Source organism: Coloeus monedula (assembly GCF_965178545.1).
Source record: "Coloeus monedula genome assembly, chromosome: 5".
Lineage (NCBI taxonomy): Eukaryota > Metazoa > Chordata > Aves > Passeriformes > Corvidae > Coloeus > Coloeus monedula.
Genome location: NC_138785.1, coordinates 50912615 through 50923807, shown reverse-complemented (window position 1 = coordinate 50923807; position 11193 = coordinate 50912615). Strand labels below are relative to the sequence as shown.

Sequence of the window (11193 nt, the reverse complement as noted above, 5' to 3'; positions counted from 1 at the left end):
CCTGCTAAAATAGTTTATTCTGCTGTTTAAAATGATTTACAACTTTAACTGCACCTGTTGTGCAGATTTAATATAATATAAAATTCTGACTATATAGCAAACTAATAGATTCATTTATGTCTTTTGCATGCAGCTGCGGTGAAAAATTGGTGAAAACGACACTGATTAGTTGGGTATTTTAGATTAAACATCCTGCACTAGGAATAAATTCTGTTTGCCCTTCTACATTCCTTCACCTAAGTAAACCAACAAACCAAATGGAAGAAGAAAAACATCTAAACCAAATACATGCAGTAAGCAAATGGAAAATACACAGAAAAAAAATGCAGTCATTAAAGGGCTTCTCTGTATACTTATTTTTGTGAAAAAATGAAGTAATTCTGTGGGCCAGAATCTACAATATCAGAGGCTGAGCTTTCCTATTTTATCAGCTTCAAACTCCCCATGTGTAGGATCTCTTGAAGTATGTTATAGCTGACCTATTTAACAAGTAGTTTAGAAAAGCTTCATTGGTTCAAGAGTGGAGTTATTTTTTTCGTAGCAAATATCTAGTGATCAGTAGTTAAGACAAAAATATTTTGAAATAATCCTTTTAGTATGTTTTTTATTGCACAATTAGCATTACAATCCAACAGAAATTACTGCTGGAAATGCAGTTTCTAAGCAGAAAGACGAGTTCTATACAATGATGTTTTAAGCAACAGGCTCCAGCTTGAATGCTGTAATCATTAATTACAACCCAAATCATGATACACAGCTGTGTATATGTTTTGCAAGATACTAAAAATTAGATTTTGAGTATTCAGGAAATTAATTGAAAGTTAAGTGTTCTGGCCTGTAATTTAATTTTAGAAACAATCTTCAAGGAAGGGGACAGAAAAATTTTTGCTTGCCTTTGATGAGGTTTCATAGGACTCTTCACTGCATATTTTGAAAGGCTACAAAATATGGACTGTTCGTCATGTAACTTCTTGGAAAGATCATTGAATATTTCAAGAGGTATCAGCTGTCTTGTTCAGAAGCATACAGTGAGATGTACTGATCACTCCTGTATACAGCAGAAACAGCAAACCAATTAAACTGTATTTTTTTACAAATTATAATAAGTCTCCAATTAGAAGAAATCTTTACCTAGTAAACCAAGGCAACACAGACTCATTCTGGAAGCAGAAACTTGATCAATTTTAACTAAGAAGGGGCAATTTATGTACCTTCAAAGAGTGGTTAGTTATCAGAGCCACTGACAGATGGTGAGTGGCTGAAATTCAGTGTTTTCCTCAAATAAAGGCTGTACACAGCAAAGTCGTGAGTTTGGCCCAGTCACTGCCCGTTACCATTTGGTGCTGTACAGGCCAGGCTGCTTCACTGCGATGGTCCAGAGGGCTCTGCAGTCAGTTATTAATGCTTTAACATGTGGATAGATTTTTGCTACACTTGCATACAGCCTTAGATTTTAATGACTATTCAGCCTAAGGAGAGCTGTGAAGTTTGCCATGTAGCGTGAAACTCAGCCTAGAAGGGAAGACCCCTCTGAGCCACTTCCTTTCTTCCCCTGATGCTGCATAATGGGCTTGTCCTCATAGAACAGCTGAAGAACTTGACACACAGGAATAATTTCACTGAATCAGACTCACATAAGTCTGTAAGTTTATAGAGTGCTAAGTACTTCACAGATCAGTAGCCAGACTCCAACAAATCCTGCAGATGTGGTTCTTAGGGTGGGAAAGATCGGGTGTAGTTAAAATAGCTGTACTGGGTTACCTGTAAAACAGTTGAGGGGGGGATTATGCACCATCTACAAATAGATGGACAAAGAAGACTCTGTAAATTAAAAAAACCCCTATTATTGTTCATGTAGTTACAGTAGCAGTGACCTATATAGCTGAAGGGAGAGGAAAGAAGGTGGCCAGAATACAATCCATGGATGGAAATGCTTATGTCTGTGCCAGTAGTTTCTGGCCCAGATGGATTTGATGTGCAGGCGAGAATGCTGGATTTCCCTCCTAATGGAAAGAGCCTTTTGGCACTAGATACTCCTGTGATTTATAGGAATAGGAAAATTTCCTAAAACTTGCAGACAGAACAGAAATGACATCGTGATAGCACTTTAATAACTAATGAAATGGTTTGAAGGGCTGGATGTATGCTTGAACTGAAAGCAATTGCTTGCTATCAGAAGTAACATTTGCAGGCAGTACTTGCTTTACTGCCACGTTAACAAAGTAGATTTAACTATTTCTTTTGGAATTCTGGATTTAGTTCATACTCCTTTTACTAGCGCTACACCAATCTAAAATCAAATATTCATACTCATTAAATTGATTATTGTAATTCACACACGATGCAAGAAATGCTTGGATTGCCATTAACTGGTAATGACTTAGATCAAACCCAAGCCTTCTGTGGACAATGAGCAATAGTGACATGCCATTTGTTTCGTGTTTCTACAATTTGGGATTTCTTAAGTGTGCATCTCCAAAATGCATCAAGACTTTCCAGTGCTAGGAAAAACATTACAAGTACTTGCAAGAATGTCTGAAGGATTCTGTTTGAAACTAGGTAAGCAGTACAGTATGTGGCTATGTAAACTCATGGATTATTTGTAATACTAATCCCACTGGAATAAAAAAACCTGAAAGTGACAATTTCAAAAGTATCAAAATACTTTCAAATTGTGACTTTTGTTTTGTCATTACTGCTCAGTCACAGCTTGACATAAGGACATTAAGGAACATTAAGGAGATGAAGTTGGTTTTCAGTGCTGTTTTGTTACCTATTGCAATGTGCTGTCTGGACTTGAACTCCTCTGAACAATGTGTCTGCTTTTGAGGGAGCCACTGCCCCACAATATGGCATAAAGTTTTTGACTCACAGTTACACCGAGGCTGTAATTCCATGCTATCCTGTTTTCATTAGCAAAGGCAGTCAAGGAAATGCCTTTCTGTTCTTTTTATTCTTTCCATCTATGACTTGTGCAAATCCAGGGGGCTGTAGCGTAAATCAGGTTAGTGAAATGATTTTAGCTTAAAAATAATGTTTGGTGTAAGAAAGGAGGAAAAGGATTTGAGAGGGAGCCTGGATCATTATAAACTGGATTATAAATGGAATAATTTCAATGGCCTCATGACTGCCAATGTAATAGAGGTGGTAAAATATCATGAGGTGGAATGTTCTTAAACCAGCTCTGTTGCTACAGACTGGATCTTGTGACACTAGCACCATCTAAGATGCATCTATTATTGAACCTGCTTGGATAGAATACAAAATAAATTCATTGTCTAGTGTATATATAAAAATCAGTCACCTATCTACAATCAAAACTCAGTTAAGGTTTGGATATACTGATTTTTTTCAGTGGCAGGCACTGTTAGAGGAAAGAAATACCAGCTACTATCAAAGCCAAAGGATAAAGTATTTACCACTGCTGTCTGAAAAAGGAGGTGACATTTACTGCTTTTTCAGTTTACCTTAAAAAAGATTAAGAACTCTATGGTATTTGTGAAGTATTATTTCTGGTATGTCTCATTTTAAAGAATTCAAACCCAAGAATGATGAGATATGTTTTCCTCTGAAAGTAATCCCTAGCATTTTCAACCAATCAAATCAACAAAGCTTCTTAATTTAATGGCAAAGTTTATTAATTTTTTAACAATTAAAAGACAAAACATTTAAAATTTGCTGTTCAAAACATGCACATTCACCAAATGCCAAATGACATTTAACACTGCATAGAACTGAATGTATTACTAAAAGAACTATTTAAAAAACACAGTGCATTTAACATCCAGTTAAAACTAAACCTGAGAAACTACCATAAACACCGAGTCAAAAAATCTTCATTCATGCAGCTTCATAATTTCCACAACAGTTTCAGCAGTAATGGCTTAGTGGAGCTGTAAAACCTCACTTTTATCTTGAATGCAAATTTTGCTGTTTCAGACTGACCGCTTTCTGCAGCGGTTCAGACATGTCAAACACTGAAAATTGTAATGAAAAATTATGTTGAAGTAGAAGAACAATATTAACATACTTATGGCTTCTATGCTACATTAAAGAAACACCATAAAATATGATTAAAAAAATAACCAAACTTGTTCTGGTCACAGCTTTGCAATTACAAATCACACTCTACATGGAAATACTTTTATTTTGGTATCAACCCTCAAAAGTGCCCAACTTCGCACATCATTGCTCAGATGAGTTGCCCTTATACTCACAAGCAGCCCAGTTGAAGCCTATATGAGTAGTGGTTTGCATAAGCAGGAACCAGGTTTGGAATGCTAAAATATTCCTTTGTTTAATAAAGATCTATTGGTTAACAGCGGGGAAACTGGGGGAGCGAGGGCAGAGGGGGGGAAGGAGAAACTCATTATTTGTTGAGTTCTGTTACCAGTGAAAACATCCAGTACCAAGGAAGCTGAACTGACAAACTCATTTGCTTACACAGCACTAGCTTCTCGATATATTATGAGCAGACTTTTAACGAAGGCATTAAGAAACAGAGATCAACAACCACCATGCATCGCCTCAGAACACTTAGAAATAGTGCCTCATGCAGACAGAATGATAAATTCATCAGAACTACAAGTGCTTTTACACAATACACACACACAAAAAAAAAAAGGGAAAGAACTTTTCTCCTTAAATTTAACACATATTCCAAATTACTCATCATTCAAGATGGGTTCAAATGTCATGATATACGTCTTAAGACACTTAATGCTCATCTTTGTAACAAGGTGAATTTTATGGATGTATGTGGACATATAGGAATCTTCAGCTATCTCTCAGTGTTTCAAAATATTTTATTTATCATTTTATACAAATAGAATGATGACTAAGTATAAATCTGTTGAAACTGCTTTGCAAAAATATGTGTAAAATTAGGAAATGGCAAGAAAAAATTCCAGATACAAATTGTCAATAGGTTTGTTAAAATTTGTTTCCAGTTACTCTTTTGACTAATTTATATATATATATATATGTATGTATATATTTAAAAATAATCAAGAAAAATTATTTATATAAGATACCCGATTTTTAGTGGCACAGGTTCAACTTTTAGATGGAAATTTTTAATACTAACTTGCAGTGCACATGAAACAGATGGAAAAATCCATGTGAACCCTGTATTTAATACACTTTTGAATTTTCAAACAGTAAGAACAGAGGCATTGTTATGAGCATTTCTGCCTAAACTGTTTTTTTTTTTCCTTTAAACAAACATCAGCAGAATCCCCTTATTTTAACAAAGATATGACATACTAACAGGATGGTAATAGATTATATTACTGTGTACTTAACATGAAAATAAAGTGCATACTGTATACTTGGCCTGATTTAAAAATGGGCACACATAGCTAAGATAATCTTATATTTTAAAACGAAATTGTATAAGCAATCAAAATCCACTGTTTTAGCCACATTTGTTTTTTTTGCTATTTTTAAGAAGTGGTATCTTTCAACCACTAATTATCAGAAAAAGCACAGAGACAGGAGAAAAATTAATCAAAAGTAATAAGAAAAATGCACTTTGCAAAATACTACTTCGAATTCTGAAACAGTGTAAGGATGAGATGCTGTGATAAGATTATCTTACAAACCTTTAAATTAGTCTAAATTTAAATTAGTCTAAATCTTAGCTGTTTCAGTCACTTTCTTCCTTTTTAAGGTAGTTAAATTTGGGATATACTGCGTGTTTTCTTCAAACTGTATTACAATGGTGAGACAGAATTTTATTTCATCGGAAGAATGAGAGATCATGTAAATATCTCACTGTATACATTTTACAATGTATTCTAATCCTTATTTGCAAAATCAGCAAGGAAACCATTTAGAACAGAAAAAAAATTGCCCATAGAGTATGTACAGATTAATTTTATATGAATTAAGTACACTGAAAGATTATAAAGGGGCAACAGTGTAATGGTTAATTTCAGAAATGTTTTGAAGTTGGTCATTCTCCCTTGGACGACAGAAAACAGGGATCCCCATTTTAGGAAAGGGGCATGCCCCCAAATTTTTTCTTGCCTTAGGTCAAGTGATTTGGCCCTCCCATATTGATCCATCTATTTATCTATGCCTGAAATGGCTTTTCTGAGGGCAGTCCTTGTCTGCATGCCTGACTGGCAGAACTGTTTCTAGTGGGATACGTTCCCTTTGTCCTTGTGCCTTCTGTTTAAAGATCACTCCGGGCAAGTGAGAGGAAGACACTGCGTAACGTGCATATGAAATGCAGACCGCCTTCCCACTGGTACACCTTCTCAAATATGTACTTTCATACAGTGCCTTTTGTTGGGCTTTCTCTGTGTATTTTGAAGTTCCTCTTAGAGTGGAGCATAAGAAACTTGGACAGTGAGATTAACTGTAAAGTGTTTAGCTAGATGGAAGGCAAGGAGGTAAAGTCACCTTTAGTAAGTATATGATGAAGGAGGGCAGAGAAAAGATGGGACTGGATGACTTGCTATGATTTGAGAGCAAAGAGGAAATACTTAATTTAACAGATCACTGGGGCTATTGTTGTTCTGCTTTTCCATCTGGTTGATCTCCATTGAAAGAAAAAAAAGGCATCATTCCTATGTAATGCATAAAAATTTAATTAACAATAAAACCAACTGCTACTATAGAAAATTGTACTTTAAATGTAATTATGGTGGCTTTTAAACCCAGAATTAAACATGGACTAAAAAGTCGCAAGAATTAACTAAATTTTGAAGTTCAAGTAGCTTTTCTAAATTTGAAACCTGATGATTGTTGGATGGCAAGCTGAGAAACATGAAGTATAACTACTTAAAGAATGTATCACAATGTTCTCATTTAATACCACCCTCTTTTTTTTTTTTCCCTCATACCAGGTGTGTATCTTTTTCTGCAGTCACTTCCTCTCCATTTTAATTAAAGGTGAGAGTATGTAAGTATTCTGCATGACCAATAAATTGTAAAGAGACTGCTGCAATGTATTTCACACCTTTATAGGAAGTGACTTTAGTGCAAATAAACCAGTACATACCACAGACTAGCGAAGGGCATGCTTTGCTCTGTATTTCAATGTATGCATTTCAAATAATCTTAGTATAAAAATGTTGAAAATTCGATTAATTTTAAAAAATAAGTTAAAACAAACTTTCTTTTGAACCTACAGTATAAGCAGATACAACTAAGCATCACAAAAATAATTACGTTTGCTAAAGGGAAGTAAGGCAGAGCAATTCTTAAAAATTGAATAAAATATTATGTGTACTCCATTATACAAGTTGGCAGCCATATTCAACATATGCAATACTAAATGAACATAAGGGGAAAGCTTTTATAAGGCCAAAGGTGCAAAGACTTGCAGTTTTGAAAGCAAATGCCAAAAAGGCCACTCAAATTAGACTCACTGTACTTTCTCCTCAAGTGTGGAGACTCAAGCATGCAGTTCTGAGATCAGGACTGGAGATTGTTTCCTTTCAAACTGTTTCTAACAACAGAAAACATTTATGGAACTTCTTTGGCAAATGCTTTTAGATTAGTTTGACACAAACATCTATGAGCATATTGACTCTTTCTTAAAGAAGGTGAATTAACACCATTAAGATACTGTTTTTTTCAGCACTTGTTGAAATCAAAGGCTTGTTATCAACTGTATTTAAATATATTAACACTTAAAAACCTTCACAGATGCTAGTTGATCTGTCAATGTAAAGTATGTTTAGCAATCTGACCACTGCCCTTCTAGTACATGACCAGTATTAATTCAATTTCATTGTCAAATAAGCAAGCTGGCAAGATACAAGGTAAATTCCAATCTGTTTACAAAGGCTAAGCAAATACTTGTTAAAAATTTAGAGATGGTGTGTTACAGTATAGTTGCACAGTGCTTATGTCTACTGAATACACAAATCCAAACTTTATGGAACAAGACCATCATATATCTTTCAACGTCTGATAACTGGACCATGGTCACAGCTCCCAGCAAAGATCTAGTAGCCTGTCTCACAAAAGTAACAACTAAGGCCCAAGTCTCGAGCTGTGTTCCTTCACCATTCCTCAGGCCTTTGCTTTGTGGTATCGTAAGCTCTTATTACTTCAGACTGGGAAACTATTCCATTTTCATCTTGAGAGAAGGCGTAGCCATCTGCAGATATAAAGCAAAAGAGAAACAAATTAAGTTTTGATCAATTTTATTTTTTTAAAGCTTTAATAGAAACAATGAAGGTGAATAAAGGGGAAAAAACCCCTTTTCAACAGTTAGTTAAATCCTGTGCCATTTCTTACAGTATTCTGCAGTTATAAAACAGCAGAAAGAACTCTGCGCAGTATCTCAGGTATGAAGGGAAACTTAACCACAGGCAAAGAACATGGTCTAATGGATTTAGGATACTGCATCTTTACTATAAATAAATGCAGCAAAAGGCAGAATTTTACTATGTTATTAATAGATATTAATTTTTGTCAGTGAGCACTTACGAAGCAAGTTTTGCTGCAAAGAGTCAGAGCGATACAAGTTCACATGGTTCTTCTTAAAAACATTCTTCAGTAGTTGGGCTCTTTCAGTTAAGCTAGAGAGAAAGGAGACACGTGAAAAATATTTACTTACTAATTACCCTATCCCTTTATCTTTGAGTTTACTCAATGGGAATTTATTATTAAATGAGAAGTGTCCACCCTCCTTTTTCTTTTTAAATTGTGCCTGATGAATTACCAAGATGATGATTAAAAGCTTGTGTGAGGACAGATTATGAAGTCCAGACCCCTGGTAATGGTTTTACTTGTCACAGTACAACGGCAAAATATCCGTTTGAAACGCTGCTGTGTGCTGACAACACAAATAAATGAATAATATTGTGAACCTTTGAGTGTGACTCCTTTAGAAACACACAATGTAAAGAGAAGACACTGTCTTCCTTGATGTAGCACAGCTTGAATATTGCCAGGCTGAACTGAATTAGTCTTTTTTTTTTCTTACATAGAAAGTGCTCCCAGCCTCTATTGACACAGTACCCCAAGGGGATGGGAAATGAGGTGCAGGTAAAGCCACATTCATGGTCATCAGCTGTGTGTACAGAAACATATCACTTCCATCAAAAGCGTTCTAGGAAGGAGTATTCCCCAGGAAACTCCAGAAGGTGTTTTTCTGGAGATCATGCCCAAATAACAGACTACTATTGCTGCTAAGGTTGGCCCATCTCCTTCCTCCTCAGCACTACTGAGTTTGTTGTGTTGTATGCTTATTGTGCTTTAGTGTGACTCAAGGTACACCCCATTTCAGCCCAAGTGGAAAACAGAAGCATTTAACATTTTTAAAATTGAGACTTGAGCGTCAGCCAAATGCTGCAAACTGTAGTGAATGGAATAGCAAAGGTATTGGGTCTCCTGTCTGTCTTTCTTACACTAAAGTTCTCTGTAATCAGAACTTTGTTTCTAAATACCAGGTAGATGAGCCATAGCTCAGAAAAACTGCAAAATCTGTCATTTTTAATAACATACTAAATATGTGCAAAGGACTATATTAAAAAAAAACAACCAACCAAATTCCTCAGTGTCTGTCTTGATTTGATATTCATTGTGAATTACAGCCTGTGTTTCAAGAAATACCAACCTATCACTCAAACATTTCAAATGCTGAAAAATCCAGCCCTCTCTCTATGTAAACTGGTCTAAAAATTAGTTCAGTTTAAAAAAAGGCATACCTTACATTTAATCTAAGTATATAGTGATTTGATATTGCTACTGTTTTGCTAGATTAGCAAAGTTGTCTCTTGTGCAATGATGTAGTAAGTAAAACACATTTCACACACCTTATGTTACCAAGTTATGATCACTCAAATTACTTTTTAATATTATTGTCAATTAGCTCAACAGACTTACCTTCCCAGGCTATCAACCAGATCAAGTGGTGCAAGGAAGGGAACTAGCCTGCTTTCCTTACTAGATTACCATTCAAGACATTAAATTAGAAATGTTCATTCTTTCTTCAGTGACTATATACTTCTCACATATGAAGCTGAACCACTGTTTAAGCTGGAGAGACTAATGGTTTATCTCACCTTTCTGTTCCCCTCTAGTCTGGTGGTTAAAGCATATGGTGAAAGCTTGGCTTTTCTAAGTTGGAAAAGGAAAATAAACCTACTATTTGCACACCCACAGAGGAATGCTATCTGGAAAATCTACAGGGTAAGGTGATAGGCAGGGGAAACTGCTTCTGTGGTCATGTTTTGAATGAAAAGATGGAATGAGACTTCCTTCTAAGAAAAAAATTAGGTACCAGTTCCAGGAAGGTAGTTGGCATCTGCTGACTGAATCAAGAATGGAGAGGCTGAAGTACTGAGACACATCTTACTCTCAGTGCTTTCCTAAGCTAACTCTCTGGGATTTTTTTCCACCCTGCTTGCTCCTCTATGTTGTGTAGGAGCTTTCTTTTTTAGTTTGGAGCTGTAAACTGTTTAAGTGACAACACTAATGAAAAATTAGGGACTGAAATCTAAACTACAAGAATACAGAGAATGAATAAATAAATCAGTATCTTCATGGAAGACTGGAGGCCAAGGAGGTGGAAGACAATGGGTACACTTAGATGCAGTTATCAGCTGTATCTCCTTTGCAAATACATCTGTGGAATCCTTATTAATGTGAGTGGAAATCATCAAATTTCTATTAAATGTTTGACAGGTGTTATTTTCTAAAAAAAATATTTCATTAAAAACATTAGCATGCCTATTACAGCATTCTCGGTACCATCATTCTTTGCTTGTGTTCCAGAGTGGAATGTTCAGATTGCTTAAATGGTAAGCAGTGAAAACACTACCTCAAAGTTTTACAAGAACATGAAGTATGTACACATCTTAGCTGATGTATAATGAAGTTTCTCCACTGCACAGATCTGATTGCTGGTAAAGAAAATACACAATACATAGGAAATATGCTTGGGAAAAGCGCTTTCAGCTATTCAGGTATTTTATTCTGCTCTTTTTCTGTAACTGAAATACTGTGGGCTCTTTATTCTAAATCAGCCTATTCAAAAGCATATTTAAATATCTACATGTGAAGCCAAGAAAACACGGTTTCATAATTAACCAATGTTAGATCACAGTAACTAAATGGCTGTGCTCATTATGTGTACCTATATGGACAAGCAGAATATTAACTATTTTTGAGCATGAAATGTATACCTTTACAGGCAATTAAACACAGTTACAGAAAAAAAATTACTAC

General features: G+C 35.4%; 1 protein-coding gene across 1 annotated transcript in view; it reads right to left on the bottom strand.

The window, feature by feature from the left end:
* Window positions 1–3627: 3627 nt before the first annotated feature.
* The window catches only part of ATP8A1 (ATPase phospholipid transporting 8A1), a 108148-nt gene continuing 100582 nt past the window's right edge, over window positions 3628–11193 (bottom strand). Inside the window, exons 35-36 of the mRNA XM_082282285.1 lie at window positions 8449–8540; window positions 3628–8116 (exon numbers count right to left, since the gene is read on the bottom strand). Coding sequence (XP_082138411.1) covers window positions 8019–8116; window positions 8449–8540 — 190 coding nt within the window. The 3' untranslated portion in view covers window positions 3628–8018. The remainder of the gene's footprint in view (window positions 8117–8448; window positions 8541–11193) is intronic.